We start from the raw sequence: 24,385 nt of genomic DNA, 5'->3' as shown, positions 1-24,385 counted from the left end.
GTTTAGTGTGACGTATGTCTCCTTTATGGACCACCTGCGTCTTAGCTTCCGGTGTTAAATCTTGAGTATACGTCCACAGTCCCCACATTATTAAAACACTTCACTTTTTACAGTTCATGTTGTACATATTGTTAATGGTTTACTGTTCACTTTATATATAGTGTGTTCTAACCTCTCTATTTAGAAACAATATATACAAATCAAACAGTAAAAAGTTAAGTATTTTAATAACTTGGGGCTGTGCCGACATCACCTCGTAGAGGCAGTTGGACTCAGCAGTAACCCTTACAATTTACCATGGAAACAGTGGCCCATGGACACTGACGTTTGGTTAGGAATCTGGTTTTCTGACATTTATATGGACCTGTTTTCAATCCGGGTAAAATGCACAAAGCAAAGCCTGAAGAAGGAATACAAAAGCCTGGACAGTCTGTTATACTTGGAGGAGGGTGGAAATTGTTGGTGAAATTAAAGTGGTGACGACAACAATGGATGTTCTTGTTGTATGCGAACAGGTTGGTACAGTTATTTTTATTTTATTACATTACTAGAGAGACATGTTAACACGCAGCAGCGCTGATGTTTGCAGTCACTGTATGTCCGGAGTGAGGATGTGTGATGCGATGGTATGATTTTAACATTCCAGTGGCTGGATTCCAGGTGTTCCTGTGAATTGCAGCGAACCATTCGCTTCTCTTTTCTTGAGCTTTGGCAGTTTGTAAAAAGATCGCAGTGATTTATTTTTAAATCTATCTGTACAATCATCGCACAAAAGCTGTTTCCCGTTTTTGTATTTCTGCTGAATTCACGATGAACGCTCACACTGCCACTCAGTCGTCTCTCTGCCAGTCAGTGGGTGTAACCGCGGTGATGTCACGGGCTCTACAATGTGCAGATTTTAAATATCCTAATAATTGACAAAACCTAACGGTAGCCCGTTGTTTATTAGATTGCTTGTTTTCTATAGTAAGGTAAGTTCCCTCAATTCAAAAGATTTACAGATTCCCTGCAGGAGCTCCTTGTTTTCAGGTGAGCAGTTATAATGAGTTTTGTTTCTTAATTAGACCTTCATATTGACACCAATTTTAACATGCACTCTGGTTATCTTCCCTGTAAGAGCCACAAAAGTTTAAGACGCCTCTACCATTACAGATTATTAAATGTTTACTGCCTGCAAGCATCATTAACACTTCATTAAGGAAGCACACAAAAGTAATTTTGCAGGTTTATTTATAGTAAAAATACTTTAGATACATACAAGCTGTACATAAACCGTCTCAAGAAAGTCAACATTAAAGTCTCCTTATGGAAAATAAAACAGGCAAAATGAATAGATACAAGGCAAAACCATGAGAAAAATCATGAATTTTTTTTTTGCACAGCTTTCAAAAAGAGTGCAAGTACAAGGCATTTGTTTTCACAATGTTGAATTTAAAGCTTCCTATCACTCCACCAGAGGAAACTTTACTTTGAAATTGAATACATTTTGCTGGATTTTAACACCATGTTGTACTTCCAATGTGTCGACGTTCTCTTGCAAGATTCAGCAAGATCAGATTTTATTCCGCGGGATAGGTTTTCAGTCCTGATCCAAGGTCGCTGTGATGAATCCTCAGTTTTCCAACCTTAGGTTAAGTTTTCTCTGTGTGATTTGCTGTTATCAACAGCACAAAACCCTGTAATCGTTTTAAGAAACATCCACTGAACCCAAAATCCTTGTGTGGCACAATAAAGGGGTGTAAAATAACACAACAGTAGAGAGTTGTAGAAGCCTCTATATTGCTGACAGTGAGCGTGTGTGAATAGTTTTGTTACAGTGTCCACACTAGTTATGGTTTCTTCAGAAATTCAAGAGCACAAAGCTGATTTATTTTCCATATTTACATAATGAGATCAGAAGGCGATGTTCACAAATGGCACTGCTGTGTGTGGCATTTTGGTCATCGGTTTATGGTGAAAGTAAAACCTGAAGGAGGGTCTGACTCTTGATGAACCGCCGGCAACATGTTTGTGCATTACATTAGCTGCCTAATTCAACACTCGAGTACTTTTTGGTGATTTTTCTAGGTGGTGTGGCAAAACACAAGCTTGAGATGCATTGTATCCTTTGCCACACAAATGCAGACGCACAGCCCTGCTATGTAAGCCTTTTCTCCTACAAACACTAATCTTTGACCAAACAGAGGCTTATAAAGTGAGTGAATCGATATCAAATGAAGAGGCTCATTTAAGGAGCCGTAAATGTGATAAAATATAAAACTTTCTTCACTGCATCTACACACTACGCCACTTCGCTCATCATCAAACCCACTTGCTTTATAAAACTATATCAAATACAATCATTGTTGCCCACCGCTAAGTCAATTTGTGTGCATTTCTTTCATTCTTCCTCCTTGGTCCTGTCACTCAATGTGTGCAGACACCTACTGTTTCATACTGGCAGTGCTCCGAGTTATCTCCCACCTTATCTGCTGATATTATCCTCTTTTCGTGCCTCCTGTTCTGCAGCTCAAATGTCCATGAGGCAGAAGTCTTGACATGTTGTCCGCTTCCTCGGTCCCAGATGCCGCTGGCTCCGCACTCACTCATTCAGGGATAAGATGATGTCATCCTCAAGGTCAGAGTTGTCGGAGCTGTCTGTTTGTGCAATATAAATAATAAAATACAGATTTAGAGATGGGGGAAGCAGAGGCCTGGTGCTGCAGAGGTCAGTGGGTGAGGAGTAAAACTGCCAAAATGGCAAAAACAAGGCAGTTTTGGCAAAATGTGCAAGAGTACTACAGACAGTTTTTTTTCCCTCTCAAATTCCTGCTTCCTCTGTTATTCTCTCAACGTCTGGAATAAACCAGGACAGCAGTTTTCAAATTCCACTGGGAGGGACAACATTTCTTTCTTCAGAGTGACCAGACAAGCATGAAAACACAGAAACTGGACCAAACATCAGCCTCGCCGCATCATTTACCTGAGACTGCAGAACAGAGCCCCATTCTTCAAATGTAGCTGAACTTATCCACACTAACATGCTGTTGGGTTTTTCAATAACAGTACACATTCATCTTTAAATAATGGCAACTCGAGCTAGAAGTATTAGTGGATTAATCAATTAGTCGAGCGAAAGAAAATTAACTATTTTGATAGTTGATTAATGGTTTCAGTTATTTTTCAAGCAAAAATACCAAACATTTGTTGATTCAAGCATCTTAAATGTGAGGATTTGCTTGTTTATCTTTGTCATTTGTAGCAGTAAATGTTTTGGACTTACTTGGACAAAACAAGCAATTTGAAAATGTGATAAGCATTTTTTTTCAGTGTTTTTTTGAGATTTTATGGACTAAGCAATTAATCAGTTAATCGTGAAAATAATCTGCAGATTAATCAATAATGAAAATAATCGCTAGTTGAAGCCTTAATGGCAATGTGAGCAGTGAGCTGAAACTGTATTCATGTAAGTGCTGATCATATGATTTCACTTACATGAAGTAGGTGTGTTAGAAGCCTACCAGCGAGCACTGAGGCAACAGATTCATGGGCATCGTTCACATTTTATGTGTGTTGTTGCAAAAATGTATGATTTCCGAGTTTGTACAAATAACAGTAAATTGTAAATAATAATATATTATTTTGTGAAATAAACAGTTTTTATAAGCCCTATTTCAAATTAAATGCATTTTGTTTGTCCATTTCAAATAGATTCATTCTTTAGCCTGAAGTTAAATTCATTGTGTCCGTGGATTTAAAATCTTTGTTTTATTTGATGGCCTTGCTGCCGCTGCATCTGGCCTTCATGCCCTCAAAAAAGTGACATCATCAACGGACAAGTGGCCTCGTCCCTAAAATGATGACTGGCACAGAGAATTAAACATGTACTGAACACTTCAGAAAAGAATACTGTAAAGCAAAAACATATTTAGGACAGTTTAAAGACTTTATAAGAACCTACAGACGCCCTGTACTCACCATTGTCACCATCCAGATCGACATCGTCATTATCAGAGTCATCGTCATCATTATCATCGTCGTCATCGTCATCCCCCACGTCGACATCCTCTTCGAGAAGGCGTGCAACCTCTTCATCAGAAGGAGAGAATTCCTCATTCCCATCATCCTCTTCTTCATCATCTTCATCCTCTCCGCCGTTTTCATTCTCTAGCTCGGCGATAAGGGGATCTGTATCAACGTCGTCATCTGAATCCTCGTCATCGTCATCGTCTTCCTCTTGATCGTCGTCCTCCTGGTGCACAGATGACAGAAAAAGGGAAATTACGAGTTATTTTTAATCTCTGCCTAAAGGAGCCAAAGAGGCACTGCAACATCCGAATTAAAAAGGAGCAAATCTGGAACCTGATCCTCCTCGTCTTCCTCCTCTTCCTCTGCAAGTCGCTGCCGACCAACTTCATACAGCCTGCACACTGTGTCAGTGTTCACAGAGTCTTGGTTCTACGGGACAGGTAAGAAGAAAAGGAAGTTAGACTGTATTATATGGTGAAAAAATGCAGAAATCATCAGAACCTTTAGCAGAAAATAACTGCACTCTAACACCAAATTATGACAAGAATTTACCTCAATCACAGCCAGGTAGCAGTCTTTGGTGTCAGTGCAGAGGTCGAATATATTCCTCTTGACGTCGATCGTGGCTGAGAAGAGAACAAAGGACACGTGTCAGAAGTCAATCTCTGTAAGTATTTAAAATAACATGACCGAATATTATTAATAACAGGATAAAATTTTAGCAGAGTTATTATAGTTTTGGTTAATTAGTTTTTACTTTTATTTTGTTGTTACTTTTGGTTTTCAGTTCAGCCTGTTTCAGGTGTGTTTCACCATTTCAATTCAGTTTTTGTTAATATTACTCTTGTTTTTAGTTTTTTAAATTATAATATGGGAGGTATTTGTCAGCAGCAAGATTTAATAAGTTCAGAATAGATATCACAATATAAACAGCACTTTGTGAAAGTAACTGACACACAGTCGTGTGTGTATACTCCTAAAACTAGACTTTTTTTTGTATTTTTATTGTTAGTTTTGTAAGTACACAATATCAAATTCAGTTAGTTTTCGTTTTTTCTTAAATCTATTTTTTCTTTTATTTCTATTTGAGTTGAAAAAATCTTTTTTTTTTTTTTTTTACACGTATTTTTAATTTTAGTTTAGTTTTATTTAACCACAATAATCTCAATTAGGGCTTTCACATTATTAGATTTTCACAACAAAACCATCACGGCCAAAAGAATTCATATAAATAATATTAATGGAATATCAAGGGAAAATTTGAAAAGAAAATGCTATTAGGTCAAATTCATCTTTAATCAGATTTTGGATGAATGTAGGGAAGTGAAAAGAGAGCCTGTAACCATAAATGTACAAAAGTGTACAAAAAGTATAATTACACTAAATGGATCATGGAAAAAGCAACCAGATGACCCGACAGGAAAAAGATCCACAAGGACATGCTGTATGTTTAAGAGGCTCTGGATTATTTTATGTTTCTATTTAACATGAAAGCAATATTTAATTCTTTAAACATCATGATTATTGTCAATACCTGTATATTGCAAAATTAAGTAGGAAAAAAAAATCAAAACCTCATAATTATAATGGAGAAAATATGAGTTAAAGTGAAGTGAGGGCAGGAAACCTTACCAATGGGTTTGTAGTCCGTGGCATTAAAGGTCCTGAACGATGAACCAAATGGACTCTTCATCTGCATCTCCATCATGTCGTCTTCATCATCAGCCTGCAACATCGCTGCAAAAAGCAAAACAGCCGCAGTCTGAGCGAGAGAGTAAATAAAAACTGTTTGCCGTGTTTTCAGGCTCCTGAGAGGATCAAGCGGCCGGTGTATGGGCAGAGCCATTACGGCGCGCCCATGGCTCTTCCTGCGCGGTGGCATGAACCAGCTGGTTCTCTCTGTTGCCGATCCAACACCGAGCTCTGCCCATATGGCTCTGAGCGACACACACACACACTCACACACACACACACACACCTCTACAGGCTCTGTTCACACCTCTCCTCAAATACACACATGCTCACTTTGCTTCATAATTACCAGCTTTTCACTCAAACACACCTTTCACACACTTGCACCGACTGTGGAGTGAGTCGTAGGCCTGATGCCAAACTCTCGCCATTACCCATCATGCAGCTATTTACCTCCATAGATGACGGTGCCGTTGTTGTTGAAGACTATTCTGCACTGGTCCAGAGCGGGAACTGTGTGGAGGAGGTGGAAGGTCCGCAGATCCCACTGAAACTCAAACTAAGGACCATTACACCCTTTTTCATTTGCATCAACTAAATCTGCTACGAATTTAATTACACAGCGATTAAAACCGTCCCCAGGGCAGTAAAATCAATTTTCACTGCAATAAATATTTAATGTTTAGCAGTGAAGTTAAAGCTCAATTGTCATCCCATCGTTGGAGCAACTACCAATTTAAACACTGATACAATCTTCTTCTTCTTTTTTTTATCCTGGTCAGATTTATGAGATATTCCACGGTCTAATCATTACTCAGGTCCAGTGTTGAACAAGCACCCGTGAACCACAACAAGGCAATCAATTTCTGCTATTAATTTGAGCAATTCATTTAAAAGCTTGTATGCAGGCGTCTTAAATGCTGCATCTTTTTTTTCACTGTAAGGTGATGTGAACACACTCAGGTGGAGAAGTTAGCCTTCAGGGCTGTTTGCTAAAAAGGCCTCCTAACAGGTGGTTAATGCTGTGAAAGGGTGTTTTAACCCAAACCATCATCTTTTCTTTGTCCCAGTTAGTTGTTGCCTAAATATAACCAAACTGAAAATAATAAAAAGAAAAATGAAAATAATAACTCAGCAACTCCACAAACATGCTTCTCACACGGATTTTGCTGCTCTTTATAGTACATCACCAGACTTCCTAAACCCTTTCTGCCAGAGGTCTCCTAAACGCACCCATTTAGCCGCGACAAACTGTATTATTTGGAGATTTAAAAACTAACATGATCATTTTTAATTTACGTTTTTCAACCACCAATTCTACAAAAATGTAAACATTCATTGTGCTGCCTCACTCTCTACTAAAGGGTCAGAAATTAAATTTTTAACCATGCAAGCGGCATGGCTGTAAGGGATGGAAATGTTTGTCAGACAGACTGAAATATATCAATAATCTCTGGGTGAAACATCATTGAATTCAGTACTGATCATCATGATTCTCAGTAGATGAATCCTACTGACTTTTCCTCAAGTGCAACCATGAGGTTCATACTTGTGGGGTTTTTTTTTTGGAAAACGTTTTGACAAACATTGGATGGAACACTGAAATTTGCACAATATGAGGGAAATCTGATCTGGTATTGCAATGACAATATGACTTCAGATATATAAAAAGGACGTTGTCACAACTGTTCGGCATGTTTTACACAGTAGCTGTGTTTGTAACATTTCATCTCTCCTGAATCTGAAACTATTCCAAATAGTAAAACTGCTGTTCTTTTTCAAGGTTTTTATCAACCAAATTGTCCTTGCTCTCCTCTCCTTCCTCAGCCACTGCGCTAGCTAACCTCATAGTCGCCACCAAATTCACAACAATTCTGGGGGTAGGTGGCAGCTAGCTGGGGCTTCATCTGATGCCAAATGGTGTGAATGCAGAGCCCAAGTATCCAGAGCTCCAACTGACAGGTCAAATGTTCGCATGCTGAGTGTGAATGCATGCCATGTGTTAAAAGAAATGATTTTTCTTACTTTTGCAACGCAGATATTCACATCCCTCTGCAGCACAAATTGTAATTAGTTTGGAGATCCTCTGATATTTTACGATTTTATCATCATCAGGTCAAAAGTTCAACTTGATTAATGACCACAAAACTGCAAAACTTGTGACATTACCATCAGTCTCAGCTCTACTTTGTATTCTGTGCCAACTTAATAAAATTAAATTTCATTTTAAACTAGGATAGTGAACATGGTAAACGTTGTACCTGCTAAACATCAGTATGTTTGTAGTGTTATTATGAGGATTTTAGTATGCTGATGTTAGCATTTAGCTCAAAGTGTCAAAGTACAGCCTCACAGAACTGCATGGCTGCAGACTATTAGTTAGGGGTTTGAATCACCACAGGCCCTATTATATGACTTTTTCATAACACTTGAGTCTCAATAGGATATCATTGCAATCTGAAAAATTTTGTAATATGCTGGGGAAACTGGGGAATTTGACAGTAAACTATTATTAAAATTAAAAACCTGCACTCTTAAAACAAAATAAAAACGTTAAACTGAAGTGAAATTAATTACCCACTGACCATGACCTCTGCTGACCTCACCAGAACAAAATTCAGCCCCATCTAGTGGACTGAAAAAGCAACTGATTTTTATTATTCTAGTACCAAAAAGTTTAATTTGTCTTGGCAGTATTAATATTTTATATGTACATAACAGTTAAGCTAATTCCTACCGTACTGTGCTCTTATCAGCTCCAGTAATGAAGTCTCAAGGATACAATTTCCGTGTTGATGATGACCTCCAGGCCGTTGGGATGGAACACGCCGCTGATGTTCATGTTGAACTTGTCGAACTTGTGGATGGCCTGAGCCGTGCGCACGTCCCACAGCACGCCGTCATTCAGCACCAGGTCGTCTGTCGGGTTAAAGGTGGCACAGTTTCTCTTGTAGTTGTTTGCCAGGTCAGGGTTGTTCAGAGTCAGAGTTACCTGACCCGTCTGGATGTCATAAATCTGAAAAAAAGAAGACCATTTACCACTGATAAGTAATCTTTCTGTATTTACGATTTCATATTATCAGGTTCAGGAAATGCTAACAAACGTACTCGTGCTACATGTTCCCTCGTCCCGATGACTCGATCTTGTGAGAGCTTACTGAACTCCACATAATGGTCGCCCAGGAAGGAATGCCTGAAGACAACAAGAGCAACATTTAATCAAAAACATGAAGCCAGTGTGACAACAAAAGCAGAGTAGTTTAAGGCTTAAAATTGCTTAAAGACATTGTAGAACAAATGTGAAGTCCCAGTATTGCCTCGGTTAAACTGTGCGGATGAATGAAGCCAAGTGCTTGTGTCCCGTGAACTGAAGACTGCAGCCCTCAGGCTGTTAGCGTGCATAATTAAACAGCATGCCTTCTCCTTTCGGCAGCTCCCTCATTTGACAGCATAAAGCTGCTTCATCATTGGGCACAGAGGACCACACACGGAGGGTGTGGGATCACAGACCGGCTTAATTGAACTGTTAATCGATGGTTTGCAGTCAGACAGGAGTCATGTCGTACATGTTTTCTGGAAATTTCACACTCCAGATGTTTCAGTATTTCAGATTTTTTATTTTAGAGGGTGAATTTTGCCTGTGGCTGGTAAAAATATGGGTTCAGTCTCCTGTGCAAACGTCACTTACTTCATGATGAACACTGATTTCATGCCCCACAGCGCAGAGAGAGGGTAACTCCAGGAGGCTGACGTTAAGAGCAGAGAACCGTCCTAAAAATATAAAAAATGAGTGTTAATGATCATCTCCGCAAACAAAAACATTCTGCTTGGAATAAATTGTACCTTATATGATTTTTCTACAAAAGTTCAATAATCTAATTAAAGTTCTTAAATTACAACTGCTCCTTCTACTTCACTGGAAAAATGTAATGTAAAGATGAATGTAAGATGTTCATTCTCAGTGTGCAAGTTGCACATTGAATCACGTTGGACATTGTACATACATGGCTTAAATTCAGACCAAGTAAAGCAACAATTCAAAGGGCCAGTTTGTAGGATTAAGTGCCATTTCGTTTGCATATTCCAAACACCTCACCCTCTGCTTCCAATCATGTAGGAGAACCTAGGGCCATGAAAATCATGGCACGTGCAAAAGGCCATATCTAGAGCCAGTGTTTGTTGTTTTTCCATTCTGGGCTACTGTAGAAACACGGCAGTGCAACATAGTGGCCTCCATGGAAGAGGACTCGCCCTTCTGTAGATATAAACGGTTCATTCTAATGTAACAAAAACTCAACAATTCATATTTTCAAGTAAATCTTACACACTGGACCTTCAATGGGATATTTTGGATTATTTTAAGTGAGGTTGTATGAGGTACTTATCCATAATCAATGTATTACCTACAGTGGATGGTGGTTGGCACATCCCCAGGATTATTGCTGTGGACAGAGTCAACAGAAAAATGTACTTTGGCCACTTACAACAACATCCAACTAAATCAATCAATATCAGAATATGCTATATTGAGAATATTTTCACCACTTTACCTTGCCATCAGAAAGCTGGGCAACCACCATTTTATAAGCAAAATATCTGTTTCTTTAAATCAACTCATTAAGGACAAACAGCTACTTTAACTTGGGACATGGGAGTTGCTGTCTCGACCTGTTTGTGTTATTGTGTGACTTCAGAGCATCCGGACTAACTATTAAAACACAGAAGTCACACTAACACAAACAAACTTACTGATCGAGCCAGCAGTAGATCAGCAACTCCTGTGTCCTGTGAGGTAAAATTAGTGATTTTGCTAATGGAGTCGGGTTTAGCGAGAGATATCTTGCTTATATAATATAACGGAAAAGGCTGTCTGATGATCAGAGAAAATATTCTAAATATAGCGTACACTTAAAATGATACAGATATTTTAGGTAGCTACAACACGTTTTGCTGCTGACCCTGTTCACAGCCTTACACTGTTTAGCTTCCATGTTAGTACTCCTCTCTGCTTCTCCAAACTGGGGATGTGCAAGCTGCCATCTATTGTAGGTAATACGCCGACAACGGATAAGTAAGTCATACAACCCCACTTCAAGTAATCCAAACGGTCTGTCTCTTGAAGTAGAGGGGGACTTTAAATATCTCACACATATGAGGACAAGTAAATTTACATTCAACATTAACAACAAGACAGCTGTTGATATACTAGTCTACGGTTTTCTCTACGGACCCGTGAGGGCTCCAGGTGTGTGATGGCTGAACTGTGACAGCTGTAGCTGGCCTCCTCCTGGCCTGTAAACACGTTGTAGAGTTTGAGCTGCCCCGTGCACGTCCCAAGCATCAGGAACCGCTCACGAGCTGAGAAGGCACAACACATGAATCCGCTCTCGTCCTCATCCGCCTCCCTGAACACGGAGATGGGACGGAACCTGGGAAACGGAAACATAAAGAATGTGGAGAAACGGTCGTGGAGGGTCGATGAGACATCCCACATGAATTTAACAATGTTTCCTACCTGCTGAAGATGAGATGTCTGTCGAAGCAGCCTCCGTCCACCCCTCCGTATTTAGGGTATATAACCCTGCGTGTGTGTCGGGATGTAAAGTTGATGGGGGCTTGGCGTCTCTGTTTGGGCTCGGGGCACTGATGGGGGGTGAAAAGCGAGAAGGGCGGGCATGTCGCCACAGGGTTTTTGCAGCGTGCATGCTGTTCCCTCAGGTACTCTGTGATGATGCTGTCTAACGCAGGCGGGGAGGGAAGGTGTCTGTCAAACTGTTTCTTCATAGCAGGAGTCTGGCTGAAGGCCCCGTGGTCAGACTTCTGCCTCAGCACCCGAGGTTTCTTGCAGCTCGCTGCGCTGCACCCCGTTTGCCGTTCACGAGAGAAAACGATTCGTCCGATCAGCGGAGAGCCGTTGCTACAGTGGGGGACAGACGTTGACGGGAAAGCAGCAGAAGAAGACGAGCCAGTTGGTTGTGATGTGGAGGGACGTGTCTGTGGATTGCTGGATCCTGGGGTGGATGAATGAGAGGGATGATTTCCGTGTCTGGACCCGACACCGTTGGCCAGCCGTGGCGTACGGGGCAGAGTAGCGACAGGGGAGGCGGGTGGTGGAGGAGCAACAGGAGGGAAAGCACAAGTTGAATGAGACAGACACGCCATCGGGAGATCTGCCTCCTTCGTTAGCGTTGTTGCTGTGTCATGAAGGCCTTTAGCCACCAGGTGGTTCCTGATGAGCAGCAGCAGCTCCTTCTCAGGAAACGAGATCCTGGACTGAGCGACCACACTGGCCCTCTGCAGCCACGCCAGAGACACGTCCGTACCGATCAGCAGCGGCTTCCCAGAGATCCTTTCTATCAGCTCTGCCGCAAACTTACAAAACTTGACATGTTCGCTGCGTTTGTCCTGGAGCACAGGCTCCTTCATGAGCTGCTGGATGTGTCCGCTGCTGAACAGAGGCAGCTTGCTGATGATCTGCCTGACGGAGCTGGAGCGAGACAGACCCACCAGAGCCTTACAGGCCAGAGCTCGGATCTGATCTGCATCTGTAATGGGCATCTTCACTGTCAGCAGGGACAGCAGCACCTACAGGACAGACACAGAATGTAAGTTTAAAAACACTGGCTGACAGAACTGAGGATGTTTGTGACATTGTGTTTTATAAAGAAGACTCGCAACTGAGTGAACTGACCCGATAGTAGCCATGATAAAAGGTGAACAAATAGTCTAAATGCTAAGGAAAGGTGCGGCAGTGCATCCTTTCAGTGTTATTATAGTTTTGTATTTTTTATTTAGTTTTTACTCTTACTCATTTTTTTACAAGAAAACTCAGTCTCAAAAAACATCTCCTCATGCTTGTGTGTTGGCAAACTTGACAGTTTATTTTAGTTAATGTTTTTTCAGCTAGTTTTAGTTTGTTTTTTTCTAAAGTCTAGTTTTTATATACTTGATTAAAATGTTTTCACACCTACTTTCGGTTAACTCTAATAATCATGCTTCCTTTGCCATCTTATTTATTCTGGGAAACACAAGACACTTCTTTAAAAGACTCTAGGAGAAACTTCTGTCCCACTTTTTTTGGGGGGTCTAGTGCAGCACAAAACTCACATTGATGACAGTCATGATCAAGTGATTTCCATCTGTGCAGTAAACTTTGATACAAAGATTTGACTTTGATGTGATTAACAGAACCAACAAAACATTTAATTAAAGAGCTGATTGTTGCGTCTCATTCCCAGGTTGTCAAAGACTTATGTTTTTCCTCGCTGAGCTGTGACTGGTTTCCCCATCACAGGCAAGATTTTCTAAAGCCTGAAAAGAGAGCCAAGGGGAGGAGCTGAAGTCTAGCTTTCTCTCAGACCACTTTCTTTAAAAAGTGTTTTAAAAAAAAGTGTGCACTGTTCTCAAAATAAAGAGTATATAAATTTAGCCCATTTACCATTCATCACCTGCCACAACACCCATATGTCTCAAACTTTCAGCCACTGCCACATCTTTAAACATTCACACAGGGTGACCAGAAAGACCTTAAGGTCACTTTTTGTCAATAAAAAAAGTCAATTAAAGCCTTAAAAAAAAAAAAACACTTTGTTGACTGGTCTTATTTAAGTCTACCTTGATGCCATTGTTAGACTGCACCACATTCCACATCTTAGTGAGCACACTCTCACTGGCTTTGGTCTGCTGAGGCAGCCGGCGGCGGGGAGTGCCCGCGATGAACTTGCCAATGCTGGACATGCGTTTGTCCGGCGCACAGACGCAGTTGATGACGACCTGCAGAGCCGACTTCTGAATCTCTGCATCATTTACAAACACCTCTCCCTCTGCCACTGCCAGGACTATGCTCATGCCTGAGAGAAAGAAAATAAAAACAAACAATTAAATGAAAAACCTTGCAGGAAAATAACACCTGGAACTGAACCATCTCTCAGCAGGACGTGACACAGGCTTTATGAAATGAACAAAAATGAAAATACAAAGCTACTGTATGTTATTACAATTTGAGAAGAGTTCATTTTCATTGCACTGAATTTACAAAAAGCACTGAATCATTGAACAATGGACACATTTATAAAAACAGCTGTTGGATATTGGCTGTATACAAATAGTTTTACATAGTTGTTTCATAAAAATACAAAACACTGGTTCAGATTGTTTGATGTGGGGATGTATGAGGTACTTATCAATGGTCAGAGTATTGAGTTACAGTAGATGGTGATTGTCACGTCCTCAGTTTGGAGAAGAAGAGAGGAGGACCAGCCAGGAAGCTAAGCAGTGTACTGCTGTGGACAGACTGAGCAACAAAAGGTATTTTAGCCACTTAAAAAGTGTCCACCTAAAAAAAAAAAATCTATATCCCTTTAAGGGACCCTTTAACTATATTTGAAATATTTTCTCTGCTTTACTTTGCCATCTGATGGCCTCTCCTGACAGTAAACCACCATTATATAAGCCAAAGACTGCTCTCTCTAAACCAACCAAACTCCATAGGTGAAATCAGTGATTTTATCTCAGATGACAAAGGAGTTGTCTGCGTACCGCTGCCTCGATCTGTTTGTTTGTTTGTGTTATTTTGTGACTTTGGTGAATCCAAACTCACCCTTCAAAGTCACACAATAACACAAACTAACTAACAGATCGAGGCAACGGTAGACGAGCAACTGGATAAAATTACTGATTCGGCTATGGAGCTTGGTTGGTTTGGAGAGAGCAATATTTGGTTTATACAACTGCAACCTCTAGTCACAAAAGGCAGTCTAATGGCAGGGTAAAGCAGTGAAAATAAACGTTAACTGATATAGATTTTTTAAATTGGCTAAAATACCTTTTGCTGCTTTATTGCTCCCTCTCCACAACAGTACATTTCTTAACCTCTGTCCTGGTGTACCTCTCCGCTTCCCTATTGATAAGTACCTCATTCAACCTCACATCAAATACTATATAACTGTATAATCCGAAGCGTAAACATACTCAAAGATGACTTTTTAAGAGTGCCTGATATCTAAAAGTAATGTTTTGACAGATGTGTCTTGATAGATGAACACTGATAAAACCTACCAACAGTGGAAACAGATGATCCACCCTCATCAAGCACAGCGACCGCCTCAGACAACAACAGCTGCGTCTTTGGAACAACTGTGAGGATGCTCAGAATGTCAAGGGCATAACGCACCGTATCACTCCTGCAGGGGAAGAAAAATAGTCACAACATCACAAGTCACTTAATAACTAGGAGCAGGAACTGCTCTTTTTGTCAAAAATGTAAAAATTACAGTCTGGTTTGTACCTGCCATAGTAGGTCCTCCAATCACAGGCGATGGAGATGAGCTGAAGAAGGAGCTGGACACAAGACAGCTTGTGAAAGACCTCCGCTGGTTCCCAGTACAGTCGGAGTGGACCGTACTCTATCAGAAACTCCATCATTTCCACCACCTGCTCACGGCTGTAGCTGACCGCCTGGAGAACGAGACGAGAACAAAAGTGATCACTGCATCAACAACTAAAGCATAAACAGATCAATAAAGGATAAGATCTGTGTAATACATTTAAAAATGTTTACGTCATTCTCACTAAGGATGCACAATATGGATTTTTTCATTCAGCCAATGCCGGCAAATTCCTGCTTCTCATGGCCGATGCTGAAGATGACAGATAATTTCATGCGTGTGCAGCTGTTGTAAATTCATCTGTTGAGTCTGTCTTCTGTATATTCCTATTTTCTATATTTCTTATTGTTTATATTGTTACTAATTTTCTATATTTCCTCATTTATATTGTAACTTTTGATATTTCCTTTTGTTTATATTGCTTGTTTACTTATTTATTGCTTGTTGCTGTTGCTTCTTTCTATCATTCTACCCCCTTTTGCTGTCGTAACACTTCAAATTTCCCCACTGAAGGACTAACAGAGGACTATCTTATCGATTTTTTTATTTTAAAAAGAAGTTTACAGAAGCTGTAGTTTATGCACAACTGAGGATAAGAAATGCTACGATGTAGTGCAGAAACATGGATGATTTAATATTACAGAGCTCTGACCAAACCAAATCTGACATCACTATAACAACAAAAACAATCAAGTAAGTTTTTTTTTTTTTTTTTTTTTTACTAGTAAAGTTCATCAAAAAACTTCAAATATGGCTATCACAGAGCATTTTGCATACAAATTCAAAGTAGAAGCTTTGGCATAATCTGTCAAAACAGTTATTATTATAGCCAATATTTATCAGCTATAATTTTGTTATCAGAATAATAAATAATAATATACATTTCCCCTTAATTAAGTGTGCATCCCTAAATCTCACCTATCCTTTTCTCCTCTGCGTACCTTATAGTGGGGTTGGGAGTGAATGGGGGCACCTCCCTCTGTGCGCTGCAGGGACTGCTTCACCTGCTCCACCTTGATTGCCAGATGGGCCTCGAAATACCTGCGCAGGGCCATGCAGGTGTGCTTGGCCGTCTGCCTGCTGGAGAAAATCTCATCATCGCTCAGCAGTGCTCCCTGGTCCTCAGGGTTCAGGATCTCCAGTGTGCTAATCTGGAAACAGTCGGTTCATATCACACATTAGCGCTCAATCAGCATCTGTTATCTGTTATGTTCTGATGTTGTACTGGCTGCACAGTGTATTGTATTTTCTGTGAAGGATGCAGATGGTTAACTTTACATGGTTACAGTGAGGATCACATGTAGTCTGTCCTACCAGATTGACGAGGCGTCGGAGGCCGTCCTGCTTGTCGAAAAGCTCCAGGACGGCACGGAAGGAAAAGGAGATGGAGAAGAACATGGTGGCGTGGCAGCAGCCGGACGCATGTGAGCACTCCAGCAGCCACAGTGTGTAACCAACCACATCTGACAGGATGGAGTGAGGCAACATGCACACCTGGAGAGGAGAGGACACACCAGTGAATACAAATGTGCACTGCGACTAGAGATACACAAAACTGATAAAAGTATAATTTCTTATCAATTACCTAAATGTTAATGTCAAATAATTTTCTGAATTACTATATTATGTGATTTTAATGACATTTTTTCTTGTGAATATTTTCCATTTTCTTTGCTCCTTTATGACAATAAACTGAATATCTTTGGGTTGTGGACAAAACAAGACATTTGAGGACATCACCTTGAGCTTTAGAAAACAGTGGTCAATATTTTTCACCCTTCTCTGACATTTTATGGGCAAAACAATTAATCGATTAATCGAGAAAAGGATGTAGAGATTAATCAGTGATGATAATACTCATTAGATGCAACTCTAAATGAATCTGCCAACTATTTTAACAATTAACTGATAAATCATTCAGCCTCAAAAATTAAAAAAAAAAAATGTGAAAAATTCTCCTCACAGAGCTCAAAGTGATGTCTTCAAATTGCATCTTTTGTCCAGCCAACAGTCCAAAATCCAACAACTCTTCATTTACTGTTGTTAATGACAAAGACATGCAGAAAACCAGCAAATCCTTAAATTTGAGGAGCTGAAACCAGCAAATGTTTGATATTTTTGCTTAAAACATGCCTGAAACAATTAACAAATTATCAAAATATCAATATCAATTATGGCATTATTTCAGTTTTCACGGTGCATTTGCATAAAGTGCATCTGTTCTGTACCCTCTCCATGGCGTCCTGGTTATAGGCAAGGTAGTAGAGGCACAGAGACACTCCGGTAGCAGCCATAGATGGCCGTGGGATTTCCAGCAGCTTCTGAACTCCTCCATGAGCCACAAATTCAGCAGCAAACTTCTTATGTAGCAGCAGAGACGCCAGGTACTGCGAGAAGAGAAGAGTAGAAGCATAACTCTAAAGGGCTCGACCTTGTGCTTCGGCACCATGGAGGGTCGCCTACTGGAGGGACGTGTTGTTACCTTGAGAGCTTCAAAGGTGAGCTGCACATCATTGGTCTGCTTCAGATCCATATAATGCATGAGCAGCTCACGAGCACCCATCTGCATGAACACCGCCAGCAGCTGCAGGCAGAAGGAGAAATGGGCATCAAGAACACATAAATTATGTTAATTTGTTTTAGTATGGTAACCTGCTGATGGCGAGTTGCTGGAGCAAAAGTTTAACATATAAAAGCCTGTTAGTCAAAATCCCTTTTTCATAGTCTGAGAACAGAACAGAATAATTTCAGTACCAATGAGACAACCCTTATACATGATTTCAAAGTGTTATGTAATTGGGTTATTAATTCGGTTGTTAAGGCAAAAAAACCTTGTAAAATACAGTCTTTTATATATATATAAATATTCACAGTGCAACAGAACCCATTCATAATTTTTATTAATAATCCCACTTGCATCATCTGTACTTTTTGGGACTTTGAGCACCACAAGCAGAGTGCCATTTAGTACCATTATATTAGACAGAAAGCAGACACCTCCAAAACTCTGTAACTCAAACCAAAACTATTTAGACAGATGAATAGCACTACACATAAGAGGAAAAACGCCTATTTTTTTATTTTAGGGTGAACTGTTGCTTTAACAGTACAGATAAATGTGGGTTCACTATTTGTCAATCAACACGTCACCCTTCCCTTGCTATCAAATGTGTTGTAACAGCTTATCATGAATTTCTTAAGTGTTTACAACCTAATTGATAAAATCATTATAAATCACTTATAAGGGTAGTCTTATTTTGAAATAGTAACATCATTTCTCCAATCATAATTAAGGAAGACTGACATCTGCTGGACAGTCTGTGTCAAGACATAGGACATGTTTAACTTGAATAAAGTGATTAAAAAAAAAAGGAGTGTGCAGGCTGACGGTGATGGACAGACCTCCTGATACTCTCCCAGAGGAGTGAGATACTGCAGGATGAGCCTCTGCTCGATCTCCGGGGTCAAAGGGTACAGATGATAGTTGTTGCCAATCACCCAGGGGCTCATCTCAGACCAGCTGCTGTTGGAGAGCTCACTGAAGTTCCTCTCTGGCTCCGGCAGAGAGAAATTCAGCTTGTGTTTCGAGGTCCTGCCGCTCTCCCTCTCCACTTTCCTTCTCAGGTAGCTGCTGCCGTCTGACACGCTTTGGTGTGTGAGCGAACCCGGGGCAGACATGGGCTTCATCATGGTCTTTACAGCCGAGTTGGCACGGCTGCTGCTCTTGAGAGGCGAGTTGAGACGGAAAGAGAGCTCGTTTTCAGGCTCGATGGTCGACAGTGGTATTTCGCCGTCCTCTTCTGGCCCCGTCCCCTCCCTTTCGCCGCCGTTTCTTCCTGGCATGAAGGGCTTCTCTTCAAAGCCTCCGTCAACAGTCTCCTCATCCAAAGGTAGCAAAGGCTCACCGAAAGTCTTCCTGGGGCTGGGCCGTTTGATTTCCCTTTTGTTCTCAGCATCCTTATCCTGAAGCTCACGCAGCCGATGCAGCATCAAAGGCACCTGTCAGAGCGAAGCATGAAAAACAAGTTGATGGAAAGTCGCTACTTCACAACACCGACTGATGATGAGCAAATCACTCTGATGCTCTGTGGGATAACACAGTTTCATCAGTTGTTGTATCACTATCACTCTGTACTTTCACATTATTCATTAAAATAAAACTGACATTCGAGACAGCAGATATTCTCTGATATACTGACCAAAACAGAGTTCTCCTCTCTGTAGTTGGCTGCGATGTCCTGGTTCTCCATAGCACCAGCCAACAAGCCCGTGGCGTAGATCCTGAGGGGTTGCTCGGCCTCCTGAGCCCACTTAAACAGCCTTTCAACTATCCCCTCCTGAGAGGAACAAACAGGAAAATAATGAAACGCACATAGAAACAAGGATTTCAGCATTTGCTGTATGACTGTTGAAGGGTTGCTCTAAGTAAGTGCAGTTAGTGAGGTTTTATTTTCCTCCTAATTTTTTGGGGGAAATGTTTCTTGCAGCAGTCCTGTTTTAGTTATATTTATTTCTTTGATATGAACAGCACCCACCAGCCTTTATCCCATTCTAGTCTGCCTCACATCTTTTTGTTTCTAACAATTATCTAAGTTTCTTGCTAAGCAATAGCTCTATTTTACCAAACCTATTTTATGTGGCTTCCCCTTCCCTTCATGAACTGCGTCGTAACATTTCAGTACTGAAAAAACATATAATCAAAACTGTGCGTGTGCAGTTTTAAATAAATACCGTAGGGGATTTTTAAGACTAGAGTAGCTTTTTCAAATTAGGGTTTAAAAGACGTTCTAACTTTAACAAAAGAATCAGGTGACAGTTTATCAGTGCCCTCATGTCACCTGTCACAGAGCGGCAGTCAAAGTGCAACTGACTTGCCAGTTGGACTGTGACCCCACAAACATGACATTTCTAACAAGAGCTGATGTCCTCTCTGGTTATTTAATTTGATGGGGTTTTCTGCACTGTTGACAGTAAGTGATAACTTACCTTCCGCCCCAATCCTATTTATTAACTGCTTCAAAAGCAAAGACAGCAATTTGCCTGAGTGACATCAAAGGGACTTTCCCTTCTTATGTAGCTTCCTCTTTGTTGTTGTGGTGGTTGACTTTATTATGTAAGTCAGAATGCTAAACACAAAAGTATACGGTCATCAGTAACAGATTTAGGTTATTAAAAGTGTCAGTAATTTGATTCTTTTTCCACACCACAGATTTAAAACAATACAATATTCATTCATTATAGGGCTGCAGAAGTAATCACAATATTATCAAAATTGCAATACGGCCAAGTGCAATATCCAAATCGCAGAACCAGAACTATTTTACAGTTTTTTCCAAGAGCAAAAATGTGAGGGAAAACAGCATTAAAATGAAGTAATGTAGCGCTGCATTAAATGCCCTGGCCTAAAAATCTTGTTCCCCAAATGAAAGAACAATGTTTGTTTGGTACACACCCCAACAAGTGTCACGCCATCACTAATTAATTTTGTTGTTGTTGCTGCTGTTATCAGTAAAAATGAATATTGTAATGCATATAGCAATTGCAATTTGCAATCGCAGTCAAGATAAACAAAATATGACTTTTTTACCATATTATGCACCCCTAAATTAAAGTATCTAAAGTACTTAAGATATAAACAAATAAGCTAAGAGCTTATTTTAGATCTCAGTGCAATTCAGTCTTCATTAACTTAAAATTTGGCTTGAAGCAGAACCAGGTAGAGTTCAATGACTTTTTCTTCACCAGCACTGCATGCAGGTTGCTAATCATAAAAGGAAAAAAAATCCTCTTTTGTGTGCCTTGGACTGTGTTCTTCTTTTGCCACAGTATCCAAAGAAGTATCGATTATTGATTTTTAATACTAGCATTGTATGTAAGTTTAAAGTTCTGGTATCATGACAACTCTAGAAGGTATGTAAGCATACATTATTTTATGTACTTACAACCATTACACATTACATGTTGGATATGCACGTGGAATACTACAAGAACATCACAGGGTAACATAACATCTGAAATAAATGAAACAATGTTTGAACAAGACAACACAGAAAAATACTTTTATCTTATCATGAACTCAGAAATAACCTACCTTTTCCTGAAAGACCACAGCTGTCTCCAGTCCAGGCATGATGTTCTGCAGCAGGCGACAAGCTGCTGCATTGAGAGAAAATTCTCTGCTGGTCATCACGTAGCTATTCACCAGCTACAAAGAGAAGTACAAAAAACATAAATCATCTTCTGACTCAGAAGCTAAATATTGTCCTTTATTTTGCATGCAGTCTCCATTCAGACCACCCAGTCTTACTGTATTCATAAAGTCGTCATTCTTGAACAGGATCTTGAGCAGGTGCCCCAAAACACATTCAGGGTCAGCTCTCCCTAGTGGACGAAAAGGAAATGTCAAAAATGTACACAAGATTTAAATCTCAGGCCATGTTGCTCATGTATCTTATGTATTCTGATTTTCCTTGATCATACCAGGATGTCGATCATCAAAAGGGTCTGGGTCCGCTTTGTGGTACTCCTCAGTCTCTTTCTCAACAAGCTCGGAGATTCTGCAACACATTTACCATCTTAAAGTCACAGAACTAGTGAACTACCTTATCATTATGACTCTGGATAAATTACTGACTTTGTGAGGATGTTGACCAGCTCCTGTGTGCTGCCTTGTTGCTCCCTCTCCCACTGTTCCAGTAGAGCAGTCAGCTCTGCCTTGGAGTCCACACTGGCAGACGCCGACGCCATAGCGCAGCCTGTTTGGATGGCATGTGCTTAATACATATTCATTTCAACATTAATACATTCTTTAAATTTCAGTCCACATTTACCTGCAGTGGTGGAACAGGTCCACACTGTGAAAATACTCACTTCAAGTAAAAGTCCTACATTCAAATCTTACTGAACTAAAAGTCTGTAGCCTAAGTATTATCAGCATAAGTATGAAAAGTAGTAGTCATAGTGCAGTAAAATGCTCCCTGTCAGCATTTTACTATTATTTATGATGTTTTTAATAATAAAACTACCACTGTATTAATAATTAATGTGTATGTTGCATTTTTTTGCTGTTGATGTTTAAGGTTGAGTTTATTTTATCTAATTTATATACTATTGGGTAGTTTAATCTACAGCAATGCATCATACTCTATGAGGTCATCAAGTTCGTAGCGTAGCTGTCCCTCAAAGTTATGTTTTTTAGCTTTGTGACACACATTTTCCAGCTATAATAAGAGGGTTTTTAAATAGTTCATTTAGCTTGAGAAGTATGAGAATTTTCTTTAGTTATTACAAACATTCAAAATCACCACTTGACCTGGTCAATAAAACAGCAGCCATACAGTATGTATCGTCAGTAGACACTTCATCAGTAGCAATAAGAAAAATGTTGAACAAATGTTCAACATTTTTGCCTAAATGCATTACGCTCAAATGGCCATGAAAGCACATAATAAATATGACCCTGCTCATTAACAGCCGATCATATCCCTTGATAATGGAGCGTGCTACGAGTGACACATGAATAAAGTGGTTAAATTAAAATAAAGAACAGTTACATTCATCCGATTTCTCCTAGTCTTTATTTAAAAAAATATCAATAACTATCAATATCAACTAATATAAAACACAACTCGATACATTTTTCAGTATATTGCCCAGCCCTTATCACCATCCTAGGAGATGCATGGTTTTTACTGGTCAGGAAGGGTATAGAAAATTGTAATCTGAAAAGTAACTAGTAACGCAGTCAGACAGATGTAACAGATATAATATATATGTATATAATATTTGTATCTGAGCTGTAGTGGAGTTGAACTATAAAGCTGTATAAAATAAAATTATTTAATTGATAAACACGTACCTCAAATTTAAGCTTAAGTAAGACACTTGGATAAACATACTCAGTTACATTCCACTGCTGCTTATCTGTCAGAGATCTGTAATAAAGTATGCTGCTGTATGTCGTGATTTTTAATCATTAAAAGTCGTCAGAAACACCACCGAAACACAGGAAACAGGAAAGCATGACTGTAGTTGTGAAATTACCCCGTATTTATTTCGATATGGTCTGATGAACAAAGAGAGAAGAAGCGGTTTCGCTTCATCGCTGCACAGACGTCAGATAAAAACAAAGTGTGTGTGCAGGTGCAGCTGTCCTCCTGGGACTGCAACTGTCAAACACACAGGGCTAATACTTGTCAAGTTAGCATGTAGATTAACATAGATTAGCATCTTTTCTGATTTGATTTTGAGCTTGAATCTCAGCTCCAACTCTTTGCGTGTTTACCTGCCTTCACTTATAGCCGATATTTACTGTACCCAACTCAAGACACTGCCTGTTGCGATATTTGGCTAATGGTAGCTAGCCTGTGGCTAAACAAGGAAGCTGGTCTTCTTAGCTCGCAAGCTAACCTCTTAAAGTATCCATGTCTGAATTCCAGTGCTGCAGTATACATTAAGCCTGAACTGCCCGGACATGCACAGTATATTGTACCATTCTCGACCCAACGAAACCTGCCTGTACATGTAACATGGCACTGAGGTATTATTAGCTAGCAGCATCACAGGTAAACCTGGCTACTTAGCTAGCATTGGCATGCTAACTTTACCTCGTTGTTCCGCTCAGTTCTTCTCCCGTTTGACCAGATTTGACCAGACTCGTATCCACCGATATCAGCCCAAACCTGGTCACTTCTAAGTGAATACCTACGTATCGATTGTCGCTTCACAGCCAAAGCTTCATTTGCTTTACTGTATCTTTGTGTTCACGGTTTATTATCATTATGGCGAACACGTTCCAGACGTCATTCACACGCGACTGTCCACATTTAATGACGACACAACACAACAGCAAAACATTGCGAAATACCATTTATTCAGCTGTCTGAATTATTGCAAAGCATTACACATTTCTATCCTTTAAGTTCATAGACAAAAGCTTTACAGTTACATAAAACACATTTATTTTGACATGACAGTGCAAAGATTATGTCCAAATACACATTGGTTATATAAAAGGTTGTGTAAAAATAATATTCAATATTAAATTGTGTTTCTTTTTTAGTTATGATAAACAAATCACTGCTGCCATATAAGAGCAATATAGCATGATTATGGTTTATATTGTGTCAGTAACTGATTATTTCTTGTTGCGCATGCATACAATGGCTTATAACAATAAAACTGACCATTCATTATCTTGTAGTAATTAGTCAAAGATAAACTGACTTTTTGTGTAGCCTTAAAGATTGCATATTCAAGAGGTTTCATAAGTTATATGACTTGGGGAGTGGGGAGTTAGG

At 39.9% G+C, this 24,385-nt stretch overlaps 1 protein-coding gene across 1 annotated transcript; it reads right to left on the bottom strand.

The window, feature by feature from the left end:
- Positions 1 to 1,213: 1,213 nt before the first annotated feature.
- Positions 1,214 to 23,913, bottom strand: dcaf1 (ddb1 and cul4 associated factor 1). Its single transcript, XM_084720889.1, has 25 exons — positions 23,693 to 23,913; positions 21,721 to 21,841; positions 21,567 to 21,643; positions 21,394 to 21,467; positions 21,178 to 21,291; positions 19,286 to 19,423; positions 18,489 to 19,085; positions 17,569 to 17,670; positions 17,315 to 17,473; positions 16,401 to 16,580; positions 16,028 to 16,237; positions 14,987 to 15,156; positions 14,758 to 14,882; positions 13,315 to 13,550; positions 11,216 to 12,285; positions 10,931 to 11,129; positions 9,389 to 9,471; positions 8,809 to 8,893; positions 8,483 to 8,716; positions 6,154 to 6,247; positions 5,641 to 5,745; positions 4,561 to 4,634; positions 4,342 to 4,437; positions 3,958 to 4,231; positions 1,214 to 2,637 (listed from the first exon to the last, which is right to left on the bottom strand). The coding sequence occupies exons 2-25, from the start codon at positions 21,831 to 21,833 to the stop codon at positions 2,582 to 2,584; spliced, it is 4,665 nt and encodes a 1,554-aa protein (XP_084577015.1). The 5' UTR covers positions 21,834 to 21,841; positions 23,693 to 23,913; the 3' UTR covers positions 1,214 to 2,581.
- Positions 23,914 to 24,385: the final 472 nt, after the last annotated feature.

This window comes from Lutjanus erythropterus, chromosome 6, assembly GCF_056507025.1.
Source record: "Lutjanus erythropterus isolate fLutEry1 chromosome 6, fLutEry1.hap2, whole genome shotgun sequence".
NCBI lineage: Eukaryota > Metazoa > Chordata > Actinopteri > Lutjaniformes > Lutjanidae > Lutjanus > Lutjanus erythropterus.
Note: the sequence above shows the minus strand (reverse complement) of the source record. Positions and strands in the feature narration are given on the sequence as shown.

Coding starts and splice junctions, on each gene's coding strand:
- dcaf1 (XM_084720889.1), bottom strand. CDS start 21,833: ATGGCGTCGGCGTCTGCCAGTGTGGACTCCAAGGCAGAGCTGACTGCT. Junction 19,424..21,177: donor CTGTGGTCTTTCAGGAAAAG/GTAGGTTATTTC, acceptor TGTTCCTCTCAG/GAGGGGATAGTTGAAAGGCT. Junction 19,086..19,285: donor GAGAGGAGAACTCTGTTTTG/GTCAGTATATCA, acceptor TCGCTCTGACAG/GTGCCTTTGATGCTGCATCG.